The sequence below is a fragment of the Ascidiella aspersa genome, chromosome 1 (assembly GCF_963924565.1).
Source record: "Ascidiella aspersa chromosome 1, kaAscAspe10.2, whole genome shotgun sequence".
Classification (NCBI taxonomy): Eukaryota; Metazoa; Chordata; class Ascidiacea; order Phlebobranchia; family Ascidiidae; genus Ascidiella; species Ascidiella aspersa.
Genome location: NC_139447.1, coordinates 12,367,059 through 12,394,750, shown reverse-complemented (window position 1 = coordinate 12,394,750; position 27,692 = coordinate 12,367,059). Strand labels below are relative to the sequence as shown.

General features: G+C 36.9%; 1 protein-coding gene across 1 annotated transcript; it reads right to left on the bottom strand.

The window, feature by feature from the left end:
* Positions 1-469: 469 nt before the first annotated feature.
* LOC146167558 (A disintegrin and metalloproteinase with thrombospondin motifs 7-like) lies at positions 470-27,692 on the bottom strand. Its single transcript, XM_083386042.1, has 16 exons — positions 27,429-27,692; positions 20,850-20,961; positions 20,335-20,468; positions 19,825-19,948; positions 19,347-19,486; positions 11,050-11,163; positions 10,577-10,718; positions 10,074-10,200; positions 9,233-9,452; positions 8,232-8,803; positions 6,628-7,087; positions 5,774-5,923; positions 5,110-5,283; positions 4,427-4,573; positions 2,001-2,151; positions 470-776 (listed from the first exon to the last, which is right to left on the bottom strand). The coding sequence occupies exons 1-16, from the start codon at positions 27,690-27,692 to the stop codon at positions 625-627; spliced, it is 3,183 nt and encodes a 1,060-aa protein (XP_083242168.1). The 3' UTR covers positions 470-624.

The following is a 27,692-nucleotide window of genomic DNA, read 5'->3' as shown; positions in this document are numbered from 1 at the left end:
GGCAGCTGTCGATCTGAATATAACTGATGCAATTTGTTACTTTTATTTTTTTTAATAAATGAGTACCACTTTATATATTGGGGGTAAATGAGATTTTTATCTTTTTTAAAAGGGTAAAACATACAAAAAAGGTTAAGAACCCCTGTACTAGATCGTGGGAATCGGTTCCCTTCAGAGTTCACGTAATTATCCTAAATCAATTACTTTATTTAGGTCTACAAATTGATTTCCAGTTTGGCCAGTTTTTACCTAACTGACCAATCTGCAAGCAGTAATTACCTAAATAATAGTATTTTAATACCCTTATAAAGAAAAAGTTGGCTTTCAAAATGAGTAGACAAGCCAAACGGTTGTTCACTATCGCGTCACACCACTGATAACACCCATGTGTCAAATAGTTTTGTTAGGCAAGAAGATCAAACCTTCAGCCACAAAACATATGCCTTATTCATATAATAATATTCTATAGCAATACGCAGACAAATCACAGAAGCAAACGAAAAAATATAAACGTAAATAAAACGGTGCCACAGTTTTACCGTTTTGGGGCAATAAACGTCGCCCTTTGCAAGATGGTTCAAAACAAACAATTAAAACCTATTTTAAATTTCGTCACAAAAACAATCACGAAATCTTATCTTTTCTTCGAACGCTCGTAAATGTTGTGCAAGTTGCACAACATTGAATTGCAAGCGACGGTTGAACGCACTTTCCCCATTTCTTTAGGACTTTGCAAAACATTGTTTTCAATCGATCACCAGTGCATGCGCTAAAATCTGTGCATAAAATGTGAAGAGTACATTTCAAATGATTTCATATCAATGTTGATTCAAGCCAATAGGAACAACACTAAGTAGTGGTTAAAAACTTGAAAATACTCATTTTAAATATATATTTAGGTGAAAACAATCGTGTCATTTTAAAAATATTGCTCAAGCCTTTTTCAAATAGTACTACTAAAATTTAAAATATATATAAAAAATCCTATTAAAACTTTATAAAATCTTAGGATACTACTAAACTTTAAAAATATATTTAAAAAATTCCAATTAAGACTTAGTAAAATCGGTGGATACCGAATGTTTATCAAACATAACCTAAATAGCCCTGTCCTTTCAAATAAATAACAACGACTTTGAAAGAAGTAAATCAAGTCCGTTATTTTAGCCCCTTGTCGCTATAACTCTGGTCTTGGAAGGTGGAAAAGGCCTTTCAGCGTTCGACCACTTACAATGCGGCGATTCTACCTAATGTAAAAGCTTACCAAAGTAGGGGTTTGCACCCTGCAGTAGGTTGCAATAAGCCCTACTGTTTTATCTTTACGAATCGTGGTTTTTTCTGAATTTTAAACGGCATTTGTTAATACTAATGTAATTCGCAACTAAAGGTTATAATTCGCAACTAAATTGTACATTATTATTTCAACAAATGTGTGCCGAAACTGGCATATAAATATTTTCAGTTTATCACAGCCAAACTTTAATCGTAGTAGAAATTTGCAATATTTTTTGAAGGTAGCAGATGAAAAAGTTCGCAATAGTAACGTGCTTGGAGATTTGGACTTAAGTTAACTACGCCGAGAACCACTGTTGTAATGACTTAAATCAATAAGCCAATGACTTGACTTAAGCACACTTAAGTCGCTGCACGACTTTTACACTTAAGTCGCTGCATGACTTTACTTAAGCCTTTCGGACAAATAAATTGGGTTGAAATGAAATGTTTTCTTTAAGTATTTTTTTTAGGATTAAGCTATTTAACCAAATTTTTGCACATAAAACAATTTGCTTGCTATATGTTGCGTTTTCTTTTTTGTAGTTCAGTTATTGTTTATAATCGTACCACTAAAATTCGAATAGTTTAGCACTGGGACTTGACTTGCGCAACTGACTTTTTTTTATTCAAATAGACTTGACTTGGACTTAAGTTTTTTACAAATGACTTGACTGGGACTTAAGTCATTTCAAAATGACTTGTTTATAACACTGCCGAGAACCCACCGAAATCCGTTACGCGACATCTTCCCAAGTTGCACTTCTGCAGTGTCCGAGGTTTCATCGAGTTGCTACACTTATTGCTCAGCTTGCCCGAAGCCGTTTCCACGCATTCGGCCGCGCGCTGCTGCAGGCCAGTGCCGCAGTTGACGGAACACTGCAACATCAAGGTAAAGCGTGCAAACCGTCCCGATTTTAGCTTTCGCTGTGACTCAGCGAATCGCGTTTGTACAGGTGAACAGTCCAGTCGCCTACAACCACTTTAAAAAGTGTCAGAATCCCCTTTTGTAGCAATGTTATTGCAACTTTTGTAGCAATGTTATTGCAACTTCAAATATATTGACGAAATTTGCAAATGCGGTAAAAATTGACCCACTTTGAATAATTATAATTATCGAAATAACTTTTTGGGCTATAGTAAGGGTAAGCAATGAGTTGTTCAGGCGTTTTTTATACAGGTTTTGTTAGTCCCGGATCTCCTTGTAGAGTTATGTGGTTTCTTTGCAAATATTTTTCAAGTAACAAAAACATTTTAATTAACTGTCAGGAGACCTTTTACGTGAGTGATCCATTTTCCAAGCGGCACAAACATGCAAACGAGCGCTGCTATCAAACACAACAAGCTCTTCTGTTACGAAAGCTATAGCCTACAATTATTAGGTTTATTAAGGACGCACAGTTTTGGCTACAAATCACATCAAAACCGATCAAGCTGAATTAGGCGTGCACTTTTACTCTTGATTGCATGCGACAATCTCGGAAACTATGCGACCAGCCAAGCCAATAAAGGTATAATATTAAAGGGTATAGTTCAAGTTAAAAAAACACAAGACTTAGTAAATTACATGTTAGCAAACACTTAACACGATGATGAAGCAGCGAAGCTACAAAATGAGTGATTAAACTTCTGGATTAATTCAGTAGTTTTCTACTTTAGCGGCTTTCGATAAGCTGAAATTTTCTAAAGATTCCGCGGTCTGATTAATTATTATCAGTCAATTTTCCAATCTGTACTGTTTGTTATAACTTTTTTTGTTTATTTTATTTGCAAGCAAAAAGCAATCCATTGTGACAAAGCAGCACGAAACGATGTGAAAAGTGAAGTGTGACAACATACAAATTTCCTGTGACATGCAACACATGTGAAACAATGTCGTCTCCATAGCTACTTTGCTGTTTGTAGCTAACCCAATTTCCGGCCACATGTTTGATGTTGAACACGTCACTGTTAATTGAATTGGTCCTGAGCTTGCATTCAGCAAATTCGCTACGGAGACGACGCAATATATTTACAATCGTGTATGATTCGACAAATCGTGCATCAAAAGCAAGCAAATCATTAAAATTCCAGGGTAATTTGAGCAAGCATTTCGTTTAGCGCCCATTAAATAAAAAACACAAAAGTTATTTTGCTTATTTCAGAAAAGCATTTAAGTGGAAACTTTTGGCACAAATTTACTTTCTTTTTTGGTACGTTGTCAAACTGACAAATATGCTGATTAGCAATGAATATATTTACATTGCGTTAAAAAAGGGTAAATATTCCTGCATAGGGTATAGAATCGATAACAAAACCCAATTAGATGTTGATAAACATGTTTTAACATTAGAACCACGGCTTTGTCAAAGTTAATACAATATCTCGCATAGGTTTTGCTCTTCATTTTATTCTAAAAAGATTACATACCCTTGCGTTTTCACAAAAAAGGATTTGCTAGTGAAACATGCAGTGTGAATTACTTTTAAGCAGCACAAATAAGTTAGCGTTTTCGTACTAACAAGGTGTGAAAAGCGAATTAAATATGCTGTGGTACGTATGCTAAAATGGCTGATTTATGGAAAGTGAAATATCGGTATGCTGATCTAAAGGCTTAAACAATTACAATCAGTAACACAATCGAGTTAGTAAAAAACGGATAAACACATCGTAAGTTAATCTAGATATACAGCTTTTGCGGTAAACGCAATCGACATTGTGTCATAGGTTTCACAGATCATTTTTGTATCCCTTTGATTTATGCATTGCACATTATTTTTGGGGGATATGCAAATTATATATTAATAGGTGGTCATAATAGAAACCTGGTGCAAAATATATCGACAGATTTCAAGTCAACGTTTGGCATTCAATAAAAAACATGAGGCTCGTAGTTTTCGTATAAAAGTGGCATTCTTGTTTTAAGTAACCTAAAAATACTTTTAAAACACAGCAAAAACAGCAAAAAAAAATTAATAGGTTTGAGACAAAGACTCGCAATATTTTCGATTTGAAAGAAATTACCAAAGCCAAGTTGGTATAAATAAACCAATTTTTTCGGAATCGTGGCCGACAAGCTGACCTAACGATGGTTTACTAACGACTTGTAAAATACACTTTTATACCGAAGTGTGGTAAGTAAAAAAACGACCGAAAAAGTATTTGAAATTTATACCCGTTCCCATGCCGTGGTCCTCCATTCGACGCAAACGCGCATCGTGCACTGCTGAATGACCGCTGGTCGGGCGGCGGGGTCGCACATGCCCTCCTTGGAACACGCGAAGCGCCGTCTTTGTGAACCGGGCCCGCATGTCGCGTTGCACTGCAGAGCAAATTTAAACCATGGTATATAGCAAATGAATTGTAGAGAAACGTTAAGTCAAGAAATCAGTTCGTTTTTACTAAAACCAAAAATAGGTTAAAGTTATTTCAAGTTTAAAGTTTCAATTTTTCTCCCCATCCACGATCAATACAAAATAGTGTAGTACATAACGTCACTGGATTAGGAAAAGGAAGAGCCTTAAACCACAAGTGGAGTTACAAAGAGAGTGGCCCAATTAATATTTTTTTTAGTTTTTCATATGGATTCCTGCTTTCGTGGAGAGCAACAGACATTAGGTGGTCTCATGAAAACTAGATCACAAAGGAAATATATGTTTGAAATAGATATAGGTGTTTGTGTGTCTGGTGTGTATTATTTGTAAATATATGTATATTTATGATGATACTCTTTGGACTTATTTTTCATTTTAATTCACACAGACATTTCTGCCAAACTAAAATTGGTAATCGATTGCCAAAATTGTCGTTTTTATTGTTTGAAATTTAGAACAGGGGAATGCATCAGACGCCTCTTACCCTGCTCCATCTTGACGTTTTCCAAGGCATACAACGCTTCATGTCGCATGTCGCGTTAATCGCTCGCAATCGCGGCACGGTCTTGCAGTGGTACGGACGAAGGAGGTCGTTGGTGAGCGAGTTGCGGCACTGGATTTTGCGAAACTTCAGGCCGCGTCCACAGAGGCGGGAACACTGAGGTTTGGTGTAGTATACGTTTTTAGAAACACCAGTAAAAGCATTAAAATAGCGGGGATATGTTGTTTACTACTCGACATTACCTTAAGTTACGGGTACGTTTTTGTACCGGTTATAACACAGACTCAAGAGATTAAGCAATTGTTATTAAGAACTTAAAATTACTACACAACATTTTAGCAAAAAGCTAATTAGTTGATGTGCGGTGGCAAGTTGATTCAAAATTGATACCGGTGGACCAGCGGGAAGCGATATTTGATAAGACGAATCGACATTTTTTAGAAAATTGGACAAACCGAATCCTGTTTACAAGAAGCTGGGAACGTTATTTACTTATCAGCTGGAGGGCGAAAAGTTAATCAACTGGTAACCAGCAAGCAGGGAACTTGATAAAAATCCCAGGCTGTAGAACTAAACAGCATACATATTTTTAACAATGTCAAAATATTTGGTTTGGAGAAGCACAACCAGAAAAACATCGGCGTACCTTAGTCCAGCCGCCGTACTTCCACAACGAGCACGGCTTAAGGTTGCACCTCTGGGCGGGGGCTGGCTTGGTTTTGTTGTCGCACCTGTCAGGTCCTCCGCTGCAAACAACGTTACGGATGCGGGCGCCTTCACCACAGCTTGTTGAACACTAAATGTTCAAAAATCATGAATATTCAACTAGAAATTTTCTAATTATTGACACAGTTTTATTGATTTTAGAGTATACAAAAGTGTAGACCAAAAGGTTTCAAGGGTTTAGTTTTTTCGGTAAAACGCTTACCAAGTTTGCCATTTTTGAGAAAGGTTTTTTTGCTTATAACCTTTTCTACCGAACAAATGCGCAGTACTAACAATGTTGAAGGTTTTATGAATAAAATTTAAATATTACTTATACCTTTTAAATGCTAGCGTATCTGTGAACGATAGAATATCTCAGTGGTACGTATAGTACTAATCGGTTAAAACAAATATTGCTTTCCGGATCCCCCGAAATCTCGACAAATCAGCGTCAACCTTTTAAGGACAATTGAGAACGCAATTTTAAATGAGAAATTGCGATTTTTTTCAAATTACACGATTTTTAATCAAATAATCCAACAAATACGTGTCCGGGATGATAATCATCAACTTGGGCAAGTGAGTGTATCTTGGTTCACTACTAAAACACTTGTTAATAAAATTTCGGTGCAGTCAAGAAAAGTTTCAGACGTTGTCTTGCTGTAATTTATGCGTAATAAATGTAAGGCACTCACCGAAAGCTTTTTTATAATTCGTCAGGTAAAAAAGGGAATTAAATTGTTTAATATCAGTTAACTATACATTTATCAAAAACTTTGACAGAACACAGCCCACCTGTCCCCAGTAGCCGGTCAGCCAACGTGGTTTGGGTGTCACCGGGCTTGGTTCGCCGATGGTCGATGTCGTTGATGTGGTAGTCGTAGTAGTTATTGGTTTTGTGGTTTGAGTTTCCACGTCAGTTGTTGATGCGCCGGACGACGTGCCGAAAGTGTTGTCGTCGTCTGACGAATTTATCGCCAACGTGGTCACAGTGAAAGTCGGGGTTGTCTTAGAAACGTTGAAGCTCAGTTGATCTCCGCTCCCGGAACCCGACGTGGAGGAGTTGCCAGGCGATTTTCGCCCGCGTTGGTCCGTGGGTTTTCCGCCGGCATCTGTTGACCCCTCGATGTCGAAACTGGCAGCAGGTGAGTGAAGTGGGTTAAACACGTAGTTGGAAGTGATGTTGGGTGGGTGGGAGTGACTAGGAATGTCAAACATCGGATCTCGTCGAAGGATAGCAGCCTGGGTAGGTTTTCTGGAACAACATGTATCGTTTAAATCAGCGGTTCTTAACCGGGGGGGGGGGGGGGGGGGGGGGCGCCAAGCAATTCTTACGGGGGCGCGAGCTCTATTACATTATTCATTTTATGCAGCAATTTTATTGGTTTCGTTTGTGTTGGGCACCACTCCTACAGCTGTACAACCTCTGGTTTTTTGACAACTTTAACATTGAAACTGATTTCATTGTCAAGCACGCGCGAATCTTCAGTTTTCTACTTTTATTGACTTTTTTAACACAAAGTCTATTTCAATGCAATTGCATGTTTTCATATCATGGAAAGTATAACGGCCCTATTTAAATACAATTTTTCAACCCCCTTTCGAACTATTTTTTATTCATACTTTACAAATGATAACAGCCTAGCAAAAGGGGGACTCGAAGTTTTTTGCGCTAATCTATAGTGTTTTTGCAATATTGCCGTTGTAATGTGTGTCATCATATCTTATGAATCACGATAAGGCAATGTTTTCATTTTGCCCTTGGCATTTTCATTTTTGCGCTCGACATCACAGGAAAAAAGGTCAAGAACCACTGGTTTAAATCCTAAACAATTTTCTGAAAGGACATCGTTTTAATTTTGAATATTGAGAAAATAAAAGTTTACTAATAGATATAACTCGTATAACTCTACATAAAGGGGGAAAATGACTCAAATGATAGATAGCCGCCAACACATTTGCCTATCTACTGAATGTGTATAAGTACTAAAGTTATAAATTGTCTCGCACACTGTTCTCTGACCAAAGAGAAGTCTAGTAGGTTAATGTCTGACAGATATATTTGTAAAGTGCATAACATTTGGATGATGGTAAGTGGGAACAAAAGAAAAGCAACGCACGTCGAGATGTTGTGTGTGTCAAACAACAACAATAAATTTGTATTAACTTAACTTTTAAGTATTAGGCCCCTAAAGTATTACCTACCTAACTATATGTCTTTCAATCATTCTGTACATTGGGTAAATCCACAGCTGTTTTGATTTAAACTTAAAGCTATTTTTGGCCAGCATTAGAAATAAGCGTTTAAGAATCTTACCTTTTGTAAAAATACAAAAGTGCCAAAAGTCAATTCACACCTTAAGACTACAAACAGCTCTATTGCGATCGTTTGAACATACCTGGTCTGTACGGCGCAAGGATTGCCCTGGCAAACTTCGGTCGCGTGAGGTCGACGTTCCACGTCACAATCACCATCTTCCACGACGTCATAATCGAGGTTTTCGAGCATTTTCTTGCCCCACTTTCTTGCCTTTCCCCTCTTCTTGACGATGTGGACCTTGTTCATGGTAAGATGCTCAACGTCCGAGTTGAGCATCACTGAGGAGTAAACTTCCTCCTCGGTTAGATGTTGGTCTTCCTTAGGAGGTACTTTGTGTTTTTTATGAGGAGAAGAATGGCTCTGATTTTTAGATGGATGATTGCTTTGGATTTGTTCGTTTAGATGATCTGCTCCGTTATCCTCTTGGTTTAAAGGTGAACCTCCTTCTTGTTCCTTAACGCCAGGCGCTCCACCTTTTTTCTTTAATGTAGGATCCTTTGTTTTCTTGCGGGAGCCCACGCGGCCCACGTCCAGGAAGTCGTCGACCGGGGTGTCCACCGTATTCTTCGAGAGAATGACGTCATTGATGACGTATGTGACACACTGGACAGTGCGATTTCGTGAACCGGTTGCGTTGCATGGCGCGGAGCACTAAAAATTGAGTTTATCACCGTTTGTGGTTTATTAATACATATTTAAATTTAGTTTATACACATTTAATAGAACATCGAAGTTCTGTCTACTGCAAGGCTAAGTAGTTTGCCGTCAAACATTGTTCAGTTTTTGAAAACGGTAATCTTGGAGTCTGCTCCCGATAAGATGAAATAAGTAGATAAACCTATATACTATATTACCACAAAGGCAACCAAGTGATACTTAAATAACAAAACATTGGGTCGGTCGAAAAATAACAAACGAAAAACAAAATATAATTCAACAATACACAAACGTTTGGTTGCTTTCCATAATTCAAAACTATTGTATTTCAATTGGCCCTAAATGGTGTATAGGAATTTCGTTCTTCGTCACAAAATTAGCAGAATAACAATTTAAATAATTTTTCAAAGGGTTTGCACTCACGTTGCTCCATTTCCCTGCCCTCCACATCGGACAGGGCTGTCGGCTAGCGGCCGGACACAACTTGACCCGTTTGGGCTTGGGCAGCTTGCGGCACGACCTTCCCTTAAGCACCACTTGCTCTACGTTGCTCAGGCTCCGTATGCATACCACGGTGCGGCGACGCCGGCCTATCTTTGCGCCGCAGCTGATGGAACATGGCTGCCAAGGACCTTCCAGCCATCTGCGCGACAAGTAGATTGACATTGGCTACATGCAACGCTTCGTGGTTGAAAATGAGTTTTGAAACGTTTTTGGTTTAAGGTTCAAAAACCTCCTTGATATATTTAACCAACATTGTTAATTTGCAAACGTTTCGAATGCAACACGGTAATCATTATTCGCAGTTCAACACTCATCAACAGGACCGACGATGATTGATGCAACACAGTGTGAATTAACGGAAAATTATGCAAAGACATTGAACAGTCTGAATATTTACAATGGCCATTGATATATTTTTGGAAAGAAATATTATGTACGAAAATCAGCAGCCAGTAAAGAACGACTAGTTTATTCTCCTGTATGAAAATATCTTTAAACTAAATAGCTCGGACAAAAAGCGTTATTGTGTATTAAAATGCTTTGTTTGGGAAACCTTTTTAGTAAAATGAAGATATAGTCCGTCAAATAGCCTAGCAGTAGTATATATTTTTTTACAATTTCGTGGAAGCCTACAACGTTGTAGTCGGTACTACGTGCTACGCGTAGTAATCCAGGATCGCCAAGTGTTTGTCTAGTTTACAGTGTCAATTAAAACTTGTACAAACGCAAAATCCATAGATTGAATCGTTGCACAACTCACTCGGCTGGGCAGGGCTGGTGATGACAAGCTCTCCTGCGGTCATCGGGCCGCTTTGTTGCGTCACAGAAATCCTCGTCGACAGTACCAGCCTTCTTTTCGATGCAGATCGCCATCGACATTTGAACGCCTTAATTGGTAAATTACAAAGTATACAAATCGTTATATATCAGTATGAAAAAATATGGCAAATAAAGACGAATTCTTGTGATAATAGTTGTAGTAAAACTCTCACTTTAATTGCAGTTGGTAAAATTAATGCTTTTTGCTCATAAAAGCAAATATTATTAGTTCAAACGGACAAAAGGACAAACAGATTTAGGTGCGTTGAAACGACCATTTTAAGGCATTATATAGCAGCAATCAAACCGATACTGGTGAAACACCACATACGTCATAGAATGTTCAGGGCATTGAATTTATTTCTTAAATATTGAAAAAATGTATAAACAAAACTACAAGCATTGCGTGAATGTAGGCTACTTTAAACATCGACTTGGCCTTACCTTTGCCACATGACCTTGAGCATGACCCCCACTCTTGCATCATCCACCGGAAGTTGGGTTCCTCCTCGGCGAACACGGAAGTGACGTTGTGCGGCATGACGTAGGTGATTTCGATTCCCGGGTTTGGTTCGACGAAAAGTACCTGGGCAAAGCGAAAACTAGTGAATAAAAAATTGTTAAAATCGTAAATATGACTTTTAATTAAAATCTTAGTTATAGAAAGAACATAAAGGAGAAATACGTGTTGATAATACCAGATAACATTATCACATAGCTGTTTTTTGAAATATTTTGCATTTCTTAGTATTTTGAAAAAAGAAAATGATAGATCGTAAATCCAGAAATAAGGTAGGCCTTACACAATTTCTTGATGGCAAACCATTAAATAAGTGCTAAAAGTTTGTTTTTGCTGAGCAAATCTAACGTTGTTTCTTGTTTTACTCAAACTCTTTGGTAAACTTACGAAAACTTACCATAACCTCGATGTCAAAAGTAATTGGACCCTCTGCAGTAATATTGTCCAAAATCTGGTTCATCCGTTCGTATTTAAAAGTGGTTCCAGCCAAAGTCAGCTTCGAATCCCAATACTACAATAAACAAATCTGTTTCAAAAAAATTTGGTGTCTTCCTTTTTTATTTTTGTGAATATTCATCCAATATAATTGTATTTTATGTATGCCGGTGGTTTACCTAAAAGATCTAATTAGTACATTGACAACAACTTCAAGGTCTAGAAGTCAGACATTTTGGTGTTTGGGAGCCCTAATTGTTGAGATCTTTTGGAACTACAGTAGTGTCTCGCATATTCAGAAAAAAAGTAACAGCAAAAAAGCGGGAAAATGCAATGAATATCATAAAATAATAGCAAAAAGGAACAATTTTGGGCATTTTAAGTGTCCTTTGAAGGCATAGTAGACCGACCGAATATGTACTTGTTTACAACCTTCAGCTGCCTCTATCTATAACCAAAACTTGCAAACTAGTTTTAATACAACTTTGAACGAACCGTAGCCGAATTCTTTTAAATGGCTTGAAACAAAATCGTTTTGAACCGAATTTTATAAATTACTTTTAACCAAAACCGAACCAGAGACCAAAATATAATTTAAACAGTTTCCTAGTATATAAATACATACAGTACTTTTTACTTTAACTAACAACGGTTACTACTTTAGCAGGACTCAACAAAAAATCATTGTTACGTCACCATGCTACATTTGGTTACAATTGAACGATTTATTGAATTTAGAAAATTTTTATTTGAGATTTATGAGATTGTAGAGAGGGGAAGCAAAATCAAGAGCTGTTGAAAAAGTGATTATTATCATCATATTGAAAGCGATTTTGTTAATTCTGCTGCGATTTGGTGGCATTTTGTTCGAGGATAATGAATACACAGGTAAGGAAGTATCTTCTGAAGAAGGAGAAAAGAATCTGTGCTGATCATGGCTACAAGATGACCGATAAATACTTGGGAGGCGGAGCTACGGGAAGAGTGTTTTTGGCCCAACCAACTGAGCGAAAAACTAGATCCACAGAGAAGCTGAACTTGGTGAAGAAAGAAGATGAAAAACTCCAGGTTCGCAAATATTTGTTGTCTAGCTTTTAAAACATGACAGTCAACGCAAAAGCTTCATTTATAGATTGTGGTAAAACTAAACAACGATGTAAACACCAAAAACGCTTGCAACTTTCATTATTACTTTGTAAAGACTCGTTCAACGCGGTTATATTCTTTATTAATTAATGTGTTTCGAATTTCAAGATAGTTTGTTTCTTTATTTCCATTTTTTGATACTTTCGCTTTTGTTGCCATGATAATGATCACATGACCCAGTTTGCCGTTTTGCCTCAAATTGTATTTTGACTTTTATGACGTAATATACATACTTGGCTAATGTATTTTCCTTGAACATGTATTAGTTCTTAGCATTTATCATGTTAGGAAATGCATTAATCATTCTATAATAAAAAAAATAACTCTTTAACTTTTCGCATTTTGTATACCTCATGATGTTTTATAGAATAACTTTATTTAACAGGATATTATTAATTGATGATCATGTGTTACACGGTTCTACTCAGATATATTTTGTCAGGTCGCAATAAAAATCTATTATGCGGATGTTGGAGCCAATAGCATTGGAGGTTTTGCCACATACTTACCAGCTGAAATAGGAAACTGCAATAAGTGTTTTGGTGTTCCTAACATTGTAAATGAAACGAAATTTGTTTTTACTTTTCCGTAATATCATTTTGGTATTTTTGGCATTTAATTCCAGGTAATGTTGCTGGACATATTCGTGTCATGCAAGCGAATATTTCTTGTTTTTGAACACGCGGCCAAGGGCGATTTGACCAAAACTTTATTAGACCATATTTCCACCAAACAACTGGGAGAACAATACATGGAAGAGAACCTGGCTCGTCATTACTTTAGGGAAATCGCCAAAGGTGTCCAGCAGCTGCACAGGAGAAATATCGCACACAGGTTAACTTAAATTGCCACTTTTTATATTAGTATTGCCAATTATATGATTTGGTAAGATACTATCTTCTTGCAGGGATTTAAAACCGGACAACATTCTGGTAACAGGTGACGGGCAAATAAAACTGTGCGATCTCGGTTTTTCGATTGCTGGCTGCGATAAAAATAAAAACAGCCGAAGCTTCGTCACTTCTTCTCCTTGTGGCACACCCGGCTTCGCGGCACCCGAGATTTTCGATAGTCGCAAACATCCGTACGATCCATTGAAAGCTGATGTGTGGAGCATGTACGTATATCGTTTGTAGCTTTGCCCGTCAAGGTTTTTTATCTACTTTTAAAACACTTCAAACAAAAAAACAAATAGTCTTATAAGTGACATTAGAAAAAATCTAAATGTGAGTTTTTTGCCAAAAATATTCAACTTTTGGTTATTTTTTGTTTTGTTTTGCAGGGGAGTAATTCTTTTCCTGCTTACAAACGGACGTTATCCTTTTAAGGCAAAAACATCGCAAGACATTCAAAAAGAAATTTTGATAACAGAAGGCGAACCATTGCCTTTTCGAGAAGGCCTTTCTTCTGGTAATTATATTGCATGTAAAACATACTGTAAGGTAACCTGCTGGTAAAATTTTATTAAATATTTAACACAGAATGTAAGGAGTTAATCAGTCGTATGCTAACGACTCCAAAAAAGAGGCCAACAGTTCAAACTATTGTAGCGGATCAGTGGTTGGTGCAATACAAAAAGAAGGTAAGTTTTTTATTTTTTATTTATACAACAAAAAATCAAAAGGCAATTTAAGTTATAAACCAAGTTTATTGTTTTAGGAATCACCTTCAAGTACGAAACATCTGCGAAATATCGCTGATAATTTGGGTAAGTGTTGTGGGATTCGAAATAAGCTAATGTGATTTATATGATTGCAAGTTTTCTTTTATGTTTTCTCAGTTTACCGATTTCAAGCGACGTACGTGCGAAACTACCTCTACCAACGTAAAAGGTTGCTGCTTGAACGGCGCAAGTTTCTCCTCAAAAATGGTTGCAAAGCAGAAGACTTGCGTAATGCAGGAATCATGGTCAGTCTTCCGCGTAAAGACACAGGGGGAGTTACCGTCAATGAGGTTTGGAGATTTGAGAGAAACGAGTCGCCTGAAACCGATACCTTACCTGTTGAAAGAAACAAAACTGCCAAGCTTAAAGCCCTTAAAGATCCCTGGGCTTGGTGTCCGGACGTGGAAGAGCCAACCCTTGGTATTGGCCTCGTTGAGCGAGTTGTTAAGGACTTTCCAATGCTGAGCAGATGGGCTGCAATTCTTGACAATGAATTTCTGGCGAAAGAAGGCTTTGAGCGTTCCCTTAAAAATTACAACACGGTTGACGTTGAAGGGTACAGAAACTTATTCTATCGTCATCCTCAAGATAAAGAATTGGAATTGGCGAGTTGTCGGCAGAACATTCTTGGGTTTTATCCCAAATCGTACAAAACAAAATCGAGAAAACAAAATTCTAAGGAGAAAGACAAGGTAATAACTAGTTTGTAATATTAAGTAAATTGCCAGTTTAATGGTTTATTTGTGATATGTATTACCACGTTGTTTGCTTAATCAACATTAAATTGATATTTAGGTATCCGAAAAAGGAACCAAGTCCGGCTTGATTGAGAGAAAAAAACGAAAAAAAATGGCTAAGGATGAAAAATCAAAGGAAGAACTTGATGCTGGTGAAAATTACCCACCAACAGGTATATACATAAGTAAATAACTTAATAACCAAGCCTAATTGTATTATAATATTAAAGCGAAGAATTTGGTTCGTAACAATGGTAAATGTTTATTTTAACTAAAATTTAAATTCTAACATTCGTTGTTGTATGTACAAAGGGCTTTCTGTTCCGCGTTTTGTTGGTTGGACACCTTGTATCTGCTGGTGAGACCGACAGATTTCGTAACGACAGGTCTTCAAACTTTCATTTCGTAGTGTCTTTGTCTCAAACTGTCTGTGGTTTTCACCAAACATCTTCGTCCGGATAAGTATCACTAGAATGCACGAAATGTTCCGAGTTATAATCTTTACATTTTTGCACTTTCAGCAAAGAAACACATATCTCCGAAAACAGAAATGTCTGCCGTTCATTCGTACTACAATCGCCATGGATATAATCGACCGCTTCCAAAGGTTCCAGGCGAATCATACGAGCTTTTAACTGACAAACTTCAATTGGAGCATGTAAGTAAAACCATTGAAAATATATTTACATGCAAATATATACATTTCCATTTTAACTTGCATGTTGTTTTTATCCAGTGTCGCCCTTACGGATTGCGACCTGCAAGGACAAACGCTACAACTTCAATTATCCCCACAGAGAAGGTAACTTGAAACAACGTCGTCATGTTGTTTTGTCAATTTTCAGTGCTAATACATTAATGTATTTTTATTGCAGAGCACAAAGATTCAAAATAACTTGAAGAAAATTAAAGATGGCCAAGAAAACTTGATGAAGGTAGATTAGTCGGTTTATTCTACCATTTATCAGGTTGAACTAAAGACTTTATTACCCATATTTTCATCTTATAGAAATTATCGGCGAGGGACAAGCAAAAGTTTAAAAGCCTACAAGAAACATCCAAACCGTCTCGTGAAAACGGTAGGCTCGGTTGTGTCAAACGTTATAACATAGTGGTCCGTAGAAAACAGAAAAATCATGTTTTTTCAACTGTAGGAGCACACATGATAAAACATCAGCCCCGTCTTACCGAATGTAAAGAACAACTTTCACGGTCGGACAACAAAATCAAACCATGCGTGACTGGTAAGCGACTAAAATGTGATCATTAAATAAATTTGATAACAATATACAACCAAAAATGAAAACTGTTTTTATTTCGTTAACATATCCTAAAAAATCTTGGATTTGTACACATTTGCAGTTTTTTCAGATCCTCAATTGCATAGGTCACTATCACTACCTTAGTTATGAAATGTTTCAGCCAGGTCGTAATCTGTTTTTTTTTTCTTCTATTTTCTTTAGAATCTACTGTCCCACAGCAAGCCCAACCTCCACTTAAACGTGCAGAGGTAAATCAAGTCCAAAAACGGAGCCTAAAGGCTAGTGGTAAGTTAAACAATATGATTATATTATACACCCTACGACACTTGCCCAAATTAATCTGGTCTGCCCAGGCGTAATCATTTTTGTTAAATTTTGGACATTTATACACAAATGTTACCATGTGTTTATATGTCCTGCTGTGCCAGCAGCTTGATGGATCTTAATTCAGTGAAACAGCAATCAATCATTTGGTGCACAAATTCCTGAAATATTTAACTAAATATTGTCCATTTACGTAAAAAAATATTCGCTGACAGTTTTCATTTAGTGCCAATCGGAGTGTCACAAATATCTGGATTTGTCGTTACTCTGCTAAAATTGGCAAATTTTATTCACAGATATAAATCCACTGGTGGTTATAAAGAAAAGATTAGCGCCGAAGTGTTTGAAAACCATTCAAGTTTCTCCTGAGAAAGTCAAGGAAAGCTCCACCATCCCAAATGTCAAACCACTGTCATCAAAAGACACTGCATCGAAGAAAGCAAACAACGCTGCTTTAAAACCGCAAACTGTTGACCAGCTTGTTAAGCTTAACTCCAAGCCTTGCCAGACTCAAACACCTCCCAAAATTAAAACCTGCTTTTTCAAAGACAGCACTCTCTTTAACAACAAGCCTCCAACGGCCACGTTAAAAACAAGTAATGAATCGTGTGTTGCGAAAGCGTTCAAAAGAATTCAAAGTGCGCGTCGGCAAACAACCATTTGTGGTCCGATGATGGCCCCTGTCCCACCAAGTCACGAAGGGAATTTATCTGCAGCGCGCAAAAGACGAATTCTCAAGCGCCAATCTGCTCTCAACTTATGCAAAAAACAGGAAGTTTTAAAAGTTAATCCAGCTGAAGGTCAAAGCGAGAAATATTCAGCAGCGAATGTCGTTAAGCAATACAAAGAACCCAGGCCACCAAAGCAAGAAGGGGAAATGTCTGCAGCTCGGAAAAGACGAATTTTAAAGCGTCAATCTTTGTTGAAAGAAAACACAAATGGAACTACGCAAAATAAAAACTCAACATCTCCCTCTGCAGACTTGGTAAACAATCCGGAAGAAACTGCTACCATTAACCAAAGAAAACTTGGTTTTGCAGAGCACAAAACACGTACTACAAATGTAGTGCAGATTTGCAAGGAAACAGTCGTAGCTACCAAGCATACCTCGCGTTCACCGCTTCTAATAGAACAAATTTCGCCATCCACGAAATATGTCGTTGCGCCCACACCACCCAAGCAAGGCAACAAGTTTTCAGCAGCGCGGATGAGGCGAATTGCCAACCGAAAATCTGCGCAGATATTATGCGGTAAAATAATTGAAAGTCCAGAAGCCAACGTAAAGATGCTTTCGCCAATTCATCAAGAAAAAGACACCGCTAAAGGTATTTTAAAAGAATCTGTACCGCCAAATCAAAGCGGAAACATTTCTGCTGCCCGAAAAATGCGAATAGCCAACAGACGATCTTCCAAGGTACTCAACAACCAAGAGAATGAATACGCTTTCCATAACGCCACTTTAACTAGAACTGGCAAGCGTAGCAAGAATGACCACTACCAAGAGCTTGGGAATAAACAGCAACACGTCAAGAGTGAGAGGACCTCTACAGAACGCGTCACTCTCCATCCATCAAAATCCACTGAAGCGCTCGGCGTTACGTTGTGCCAAAGAACTGATGTGCCGCGAAAAAACGGCGCAGCAGTTATCGATGCACGAAATCACGGCAGAACCGTGCGTCGCAGAACGTTGAAGGAGCGCGGAGCCGACAATCCCGGTTTGAAACCCGGGCCATCGGAGTCAAGCAAACCTGTTGAAGTGCGTAAAAGCTGCAACCTAAGTATTACGCCGAAGGTGGAACCGCAATCTAAGGTAAAAGTTGTGATGCACAAGCCGCCACTGCATCCCGAGCGAAAGAGGTCAGGATCATCAAAGTACGATACAAGACAAAAATCAACGCAGGGCTGAATTCCTCCCGGTATAATTCTGTCGGACAACCGCTTAACCCTGTCAAGCGATGTTTAAAAACACCACCTATTTACTTGCAGACTGACGTTAGGTTGTGTCACATGATTCTCGTGGTAAATTTTGCGCTTTCGCCGAATTTATTGCCTTCTTTTCTCTCTTTAAATGTTTTAACTTTTTCCCATGATGTTTGCTAAATTATTGTGTTTATTTTTCGTGTTGGTAGTTCATTGCGTTAAATGCAAATTTATTTATTTTTGATATCGCAAGTTGTTGTATCATGTTTAAAAACGCTTCCAATTTAGTTGCATTTTAATTGTGTTATTTGATTCTCGTAGAAAAAACTTGATTTCGCCAAATATTTTGCCTTCTATCTTTCTTTGTCGTTTTTTGATATCCTTTTCACGATAATTGCTGATTTTTTGTTTTTGTAATTTATAGTGTTAAACGAAAATTTATTGATTTCTGATGTCGCACTTTAAAATTGTTGTTTCATGTGCAATAATAAAAAAGAATCACTTTAATCATGGCCTACTTTTCATTATAGTAAATAGGCAAACTAAACTAATAAATATAATGACGGTTTAATTTTAGAAATAAAAAACATGTGAATTAGAGGAAGTATATCTGTTTTTCAGTATTTATAAAAAAAAAAAAAAAACTATACGAAAAAATACTGAGCACATCTTTATATAGTCAAAGAGTATTATATGGCGTTCAGCACGTAGGCCAGGTGCCTATCTAGCCTGCGGTTAGGTTCGGGTTCACGACCTCCAGTCATACCAGGACCGTCAAAACAATCTTGACAACATTGCCTGCCGCATTCTGTTAATACAAAACAACTTCATACTGCATAAGATTTACAGTACTGCATCAAGTCAATAAACATACACACACATGTCATACATGACAACAACGGCGATCTATTCCTTGAGATGTAGTTCTTTTGATCAACGATAACGGGACTTGTATCATACAGCATAGGAAGCCTTTAAGAGACTATCAAATATTGAGATTCGACTTTTGGACTTCGGCCGTAAAACACGATACATATGTATAAATGTTAACCTTGTACTTTAAGCTATGTTATGCGATTATAAGTATTATATAATCTTTGTCTGAACATTTTAAGATAAGGACACTCCAAAATGTCAAGGTGTTCACGTATAACTTAGTCCTGTGTTGTAAGTTCTGTAGTGGGATAAAACTACGCCTGTAACTTACCCTTATCTTGTAATCTCCGTTCAGGTAATACTCTCCATCTTTGTTAGGATTTTTAAGGGCGAGAAAGTTCTCCGAAGCGTTCACTTCGTGCCCTTTAATGTTCCTGGCTCCCATTGGCAGGATTCCGACACTCACATATGCTGTGGCGCATACACAAGAATTAGAAATGTGTATGATAAAACTAAAAGTTGGGACCTACCAAATTTGGTCGCCTCAGCTTTTACTACCATAATAAAACAAACCATGGAGTTAGGCCTGGAAGACCATTTACTTTAACAATTTTTGTCATATGTTTGAAACATACATATTTATCATCATCTGTTCAAAACACACACATATATGACGTCACCAAGACATTTAACCGCACCCGCGGCGAAGGTAGAGTGATTAACAAATTATACTTATAAAATATATGTATTTATATATATATATATATAAATACATATATTTTATAAGTATAATTTGTTAATCACTCTACCTTCGCCGCGGGTGCGGTTAAATGTCTTGGTGACGTCACTGCATGACGTGCCATCTCCCCCCCTGCACACCCCGCACCTATCTTTGCGCGCGAAAGAGTCGATGCGTTGGTCACAACCTAAACGCTACAAAAACAGAAAACTATTTTAATAGACAGAATTAAACGTAATTCGGTAAATAATCCATTTTTGTTGTGATCATTTAATTATTGCACATGATACATCAACCTGAGGTGCGACTAAAATGCGTTTAATACAATAATCAGCAATAATTAGGAAGAAGTAAAAAGATTTTGTACATAAAATTGTTGACAAGGGATAAGGCAAACAAGTCGGTGAAAGCACAACATTTTGAATCAAGTAACATAAATTAACCTAAATAGTCAGGAAATGCATTTCTGGCGTTTAAAAAACAAGGCATATGGTGTCTCTGAATAAATCTTAAATTTTTTAAAATATTTCTACAAAACTACCATGCATACTAATAGATTTTCTTCCATGTTTGATCTCACCTTGCAAACGCCATCGACACAGATGTCGTTCGCGTTGCTGTAGCACTTAGTTCCATCCACTACTTTGTCGCGCAACCGGTCGGCGAACGTCCGTTTACCAGCTTTCGTGTAACAATGAAGTTCGCAAGGGTAGACTGAACAGAAATATGGTTGTCAATGTTACGTTGCACTAATAAAGCAGTCACCAAATTACGACCAGCGACCAAATACGGCCAGCGGAGATAATTATCTAGGCCCGAAAAATAGTTCCTTAATGAAGATAAATTACATTTGTAGCCTAATGTTGTACAATATAATTCCATGCTAAATGTGATAACATTAAGTTTACTACTTTTCGATGCTTATATAGTTATTTATACTTTCTTCGTTTAATGATTATTAAAATACCAAATTTTGACAAAAATTGTATATTCTTCCCGCGATCGAAATCTTTACAGTTATCCAGCCTTTCATGAAAAAAATGATGACACTTGTGCTAAGGCGTTCGCCAAAAACTTATTAAATATTTTACTCACTGGCGCTACCTACCGGCAGCCACGAGTAGGTGTTGTTCCTGTATGGGATGTTGTTGAACTCTGCGCACTGCTCGTAACGGAAACGCAAGTTGCTACTTTTGACTGGATAGCCCTGAAATAAGTAACAGCAAGCTTGTTAGTTTTAAGTTTTTACAGAACAGTTGACCCTCATTATTAGTGTCCTTACTATGGTATATAATTGGTTAAACATCGAGATGTATTAAATTTATATTGTTATTTAAATGGATTTAACATATAAACAATCAGTGGCTTAATCAGAAATAAAAAACAGTCTCCCAAAAAGTCAGGGACTGTATTTCTCTAAAATGACGTCACAAAATTCAGTTATAAAATAACGCATAAAACAAAAAAAAAATAGCTTTTCGTTTTGGGGCCTAAAACAGGGGTCGGTAACCTTTTTTACACTGCATGGTTTGATTCTATTGCACTTTGGGGTGAACACGGTTAAGGATAAAAAAAGATAGTTTGTCCCTTTTTTGATATGTGCATACGAGGAGTTAGATTTTACAATCAAGAAACGCATTATAGGATGTGCTTGAAACTAATTGTGATTTTTTATATGCCAATCAACCATGGAGTATATTTAAACGAAAGTTAATGTCATTTGGATAAAAAAATACTTTCAATCGTTTTTGACTTTTACCTAGCCTTTTCCAGCTTTTACGTACGGTTTGGGTTTAAATCAAAATTTTAATCTGGAAACCTTGCTACGGACCAGTAACGAATTCCTCGCGGACCAGCAAATTCAACAAAGGCCGCAGCAAGCAAAAATCGAATTTAATTTGCGGCCCGCATACTGATGATGAATGCATTTTAGGGATGATGTTACAAGGTTACCTCATGACATGGCGTCATACAACAATAAATCTTAAAATCACTGCGTTTATTTGGTTTAAATTGGCAAATATTTGATTTAAAAGGTTGATTGTTAGGCACATAAAAGGGTTTGCATATGGCCCGAAACAACAGATTTAAAGTATGTTTTACCAAAAAGTAAACTATAGGCGTTTAACCATTTTAAGAGAATAATTTGTAATAAAATAAAATAATGTATTAACTGAGTAACCTTGCCAAACGAATAGTAAACCATAAGCGTTAAACCATTTTAAAAGAATAACTAAATTTGCTTTTTAAACATGTTAGCTGGCCAAAATTTAATAACAAGACCGTATACGAATTATCATACCAAAATTCTATTTATCAAATATATTTTTTGAACCTTCCCCAAATACCTCGTCGTATTTAAATTTTTTGTCGCGGTAATACATAAAGAGGCAATGTAGTGTAATGAAGTTTCACCCATCATGGAGGGAAGCATTGCGAGAAGTTGCATTTATACGGCATTAGAAAACTTGGTCGCCAGATTGGACCATAAGCCAAAAAAAGTTCGAAAGTTTTCTCTTAAAGTAAAGCTTTTAGGCGTCAAGTGACAGTTTGTCACTGTCTCTGGGAAGGAATTTTTTTCAAGGCGGTAAAAAATAAAATAAATATAAAGTGATTATTTGATTGCAAGATGATTCTAAAATTAATTTTGTATAGTCCACACTAGCGATTTTTTTAGATGTAGTTTTCTTTTCCAAATATTGTATAAGGAATTAATCCCTTGGCAACTGCAGCTAAAAGTCTGACTTGACGCGATTTTAAGTGACAAATGACCCCAAACGTTACCGGATCGCTTTTGTAACAAATCACATTTTTCTATACTTTTACATTTTACGACGTCCCGGTCGGTCTAAAACGCCGTTATAAAAATGACCGTCTTCCTTTTACAATTTAATTAATATAGCTTAACTCGTGTTTTTTGGATCCTTTCAAATCAGTTTGTCATTTTTGTGTTTATTCATTTGTAAGATTTTTGCAGAGGCTATACATCAGTGATTCCCAACCTGTGTAGGCTACACCTTTATCTAGCGGTGCTCAAAACCCCAAACTTATATGTCTGATTCAATATTATTGCGGCTTCCGGAAGTTATTTGTCTCTGTTTGCCACATAACATCGATGTATTATATACAATCTGCGGTAATAGCCCTCGAAGTGAGGTTGTTTGAATTTTCCGTTTGGTATTAATTAACATAGGCCTAAGCAAATTACAGCACAATTGTTTTTTTTTTTCAAAATCAGCTTTCTGAAAAGCTGCGAAAGTATTGTCACTATAGGTGTATACTGACCTGGGTGGCATAAGTGGAAGCTCTAACGAAAGGTGACTGTAAACTGCTCATTGTTACAGTTTACAAAATACCAACAGCTTATAAACGTCAGAAATGCGTGTATCCTGAAATGGATGAAGCACACATCTTAATAAAGTCTTAATAATGCTCGAATCGCTATCTGTCATTCAATTTTTGAGGGTTTATTACTATACCGCTCACACTGAATTTCGTAAATTAACTGTCTTGTTTTGCACTACTATGTGAATCATAACCGGAAAATGTTACGCGGTTCGACTGCCTGATTTAAAAACGAAATGTCTGAAAAAAATTATTGACATCTGCGTCATGCGGTTTTCTAAATATAGCTTTTAACATGGCATTATTTTTTTTATATTTAGGTGTTCTTGCATTTTTAAAACACCCGATAAGTCAAAAGCTATTTTGTAATTCAACACGTTTTGTCAGGCAGTCGAACTGAAATCGAACCTGACTTTTATGAACCGGTTTTGGGCGAATTTTTCCGGAACCGTAACCGTATCGAACTGTTTTTTGTAAGATTTTAAGGTGCCGAACCGGAACTGAACCTAATATTTTGAAAATACCCGAACCTTAACCGAACTCAGCCCTTTCAAAAGAGTGTTTTATTCCAACATGACGTCACAACTTAGATTTACCTGAGTCAAGATATGCCATGTTAGAGAGTTTATGAAAATGTATTAAATAAAACGTTTCTTTTTAATTTTCCAGAAAATTTTAATAATGAACTGCTTGCTTTTCAATACATCACGAAACTCAGATTTAATTCGAGTTACAGTTTAACAATAATTATTCTCAACATTTATTGACCACCTTTTTTAGATTCAACGCAACTTTTGTTATATCCTAACCGAAACTTTATGAACCGGTTATGCAATCGAACCTGCACTGAACCGTAAAAGTCAAACGGTTTGACTCTCTGTTTTTTTTTCGAATGGACGAGTAAACTGTTCGTGGTTTGCGGCATTGGGGTATATATTAAGAACATTTTAACTGTTTTTATCTTGGTATAGTGTTACAAGTAAAACAAAGGACAGAGAAGCATTGTTTAAAATGTACTCTGAACCCAATAGAGTAAAGCCTTCTTATTTCATTGCGCTATGAATTTCCTGGTGATGTCGAAACAATTTGGGAATGACAGTAGGGTGGATTACCATCAAGTTTTTTAGCATATTAATGTTTCCATCTTTAAGCATTTTAATGTGCTTTTCAGAGATTCACAAAGTGTGCGTCGTGGCGCCCTGAATCTTTTTTTCAATATTTGAATGGCGTCGCCAAGAGATTTTGTTTCGTATCTTAACTCATTTGTAGCAATAAAATACCGGTACTTGATATAAATTTAAAGAAATAAGTAAAAAGTGTTAAATGTATTGTAGCGTTATAAGTATTAATTAGTGGATAATTTGGAATTTATTGTATTGTGTATTTATCAAATATGTTACGATTTATGATTTGTCACTTTTTCACGCCTTTTACCAAACACTCGCTGTCATTCTGAGAACAGAGCATTCGGCTGTTTCACACATGATAAAGGTTATATCGTGACACATATTTCCGTAACAGATAAAAGTATTTCACCTGTATGAACGCGTTATTGTTAAAGTTCCCGGCTGCCAAAATGGCTCCGGGTTATAAATCATTTCCGCTTTTTTGGTGTTGCCTTTCCTCTTTTATGCAAACTTTCAACTTATATATGCGAAAGCTTATATCAATATAACCAGTTTTGTCTAGTTAATACAGTAAGCGGCTGTGTTGCTTGCCGGCTTCTGGCTGGCCAGCTCAACACCAGCCAACAAAAACTGTGTGGATTTGTAATCAGACTACAACAATACCTTAAAGTAATAGTGAGGTTGATTGGTCGAGGCAAATTAGTTTAATGAGACTTGTAATTAAGCCCCACCTGCTTCAAATTGGTGTCCCGAGTGAGGATCGAAGAACTCAAATTTCACGCATATCTACAAGAAAAGTCGTCGAACGAAGCTCAAAGAAAAGATGTGCCTTAATCTGTACGACCCACCTACAAACGACCGCCTGAAATCTATTGTTTTTGGAACTTGCAAGAAGCTAGCTGTTGGAAGAATTGATTTCGTCGAAAGATACGTCGAAAGACGCTCCATCTCGTCAGCAGAGCATTTGCTTGTGATACGGAAGACAAAATATGAACAAGCCTTGCCGATAAAGACATCACCACCGTTTGGAATCATGGAAAACGAAATGGCACATGGATTTAATAATAACTGATTCTGCCTAGTTTATCGGGTGAAAAATCTATTATACTTTTAAAATAAAAATAAAATTATATAAATAATAAGTAAAAATGTCGACTGAAAGGTCTGTAAATTGTTTTTATGCTACTTTTTATTAAATCATTATGTATCGCATTTGGCAAATTATGTATAGTCTATATCTATGAAGTCTAAGCTTAAACGTCGATCGCACGATCTTTTGATAAATGTTGAAAGAGCTTAATTTTTGTGCTTGGAGCTCAATAGTTTGAAATCAACGCGTTAAACTTGTGAATCACGACTTAATTTTGTTGTGCACGAAATAATTTCGTGTTAAATTTCCGAATTCTTTTAAACATTTGGTACGTTTTGGGTTTTTGTCTGTTTTTCTCTCATCACGCAGCCGCGTTTACACACGAGTTTAAATACCTCGTATCAAAAAGCATAAGGATTTATCCACACGCAAAACATTAGCTTTCAAATCACAACTTTAGGAACACCCCATTTCCTGCCTTTTGTTGAAAGCAATAGTGAATAAGCAACAACTTCAAAGCGTATTTTCTTGTGATGCGTCGTTATTGTAAAACTTACATTGAACGAATTGTGCAAACTAAAAAAAATGCAAATATATAAGGAGATGTTGCTCAATGTTAAAAATCAATAGAATTTAATTCCGAACAAATAACTGCCCCTCCTTTCTTTTGTCTTCACAGTTTCACGTTTTTCACCATGTATGACGATAGGACGTGAGCTAGACATAGAGACAACAACAAAACGCCAACGACAGTATCACTGTACGCGTCACAAGTTGAACGAACTTATCCTTAGGCGTCTTAGGAAAAATAATTTGCGGACTACAGATTTAATAAATGTTTTTAAGCATACACAGCAATTTGTTCCGATATTTGACTATTTATAAAAAAAATTTTCCATATTAAGTTTTTTTTTAAAGGATCACCCTCATAATAGTATTTAACCTGCCTTTAAAACAAACATTTTTCTTACAAGCTCTTGTAACTTGAAATAGGTAATAAGGAAGCGCTGTAAACAGGAATATTCAATGGCCCGAAACTGGGGATGAATACGTCATTTTTCTGTTACGCGCCCTAACCTATAACATCCACAAACTAATGTCATCATATTATGAAATTCTAATCATGCTGATACGGAGCTATTGCATTTTTTAATACAATTCTGTATTTTTGCCTGATAGATAAGAAATGATCGCTTCATAATATCATTCAGCAAACCACAGTTAAAGGGAGCGTCGTTGTAACACATTTTTTGCCATGCAAGAATATGTACAACAATTTTACAATCATAACAATACCTGACAGCAATAGTATGTGTATGTACAACAATTGTTTAAGAGAAGCTAAAAAGGTGTTTAAAGAGCGTCGCCTTATTTTATATGAATTTCCCTGCCACAAATCCCAGCAATTCGCTTCCCCAATTACAAGTTTTCCAACGACAAAGCATGGGGCACCCCTGGTTTGGCGGCGGCACTAGTAGGCTTCTTCCTTAAAATGCAAGTAACTATTTGTGGCCAGCATTCGAAAGTAAGCAGAACACACAACAAGTTAACGGATACAACAAGATCAAACACGGGAAGGCTAATGGTGACAATTGTGCTGTTTGGCACGACAAACTTAAGTAGTAACATGCTTGTGGCGTCTGTAACAGCACCAACAGTTGCAATAATGGCCGAGCGTTTAGCAATTCGTAGGATTTCATTTGCGTTTCTGCCTCGCAAGTGAAGACGAAGTGGGTATAGGAATTGGAAGATCATTATTGCCTGTCCAAGCCAAGCTATCCCAAGTCCAACACTCAGCGACCAATGTATAACTCCCCCAGGGTTCTCCACAATGCAACCATATATATTGGATGCTATCACCTGCTGTTGGTCAGCGTAAATCCAAGTGGACAACGAACAAGAAAAAATTACAAGTACCAGCATTAAATATTTGAGAAACTTGATCCAGACTTGAACTGCATGTATATAAGAGATGTTCTCGTACAAGTTATGAAGTCTGAACCAAATAACTAGGTAGTAACTAATGTAAAATAATGCAAAAAAGGCGTAGGAAATATAACTGACAATTTCACAACTTATATTATGTCTACCATAACCCACATTAAAACATACTTGGTCAGCAACCAGACGAAGTAGTGCAAACACAATAGCACAAAGTGTAGCGACATAAACTGTCCTTGACTTGATATTTGGATCCTGTTGTCGCGGTGTGATTTTCCACTTGTCGTTGCGTTTTCCATACACGATAAAGTTTACTCCAATCCAAATTACGCACAGAGTCTCAACAATGTTGAGTATTTCTGCGCAAATCCACTCCAGCTTAAATCGACCAGGGGAACTTTCCACGTTCATCAGTGTCGTCTGACTTGAGTTCAT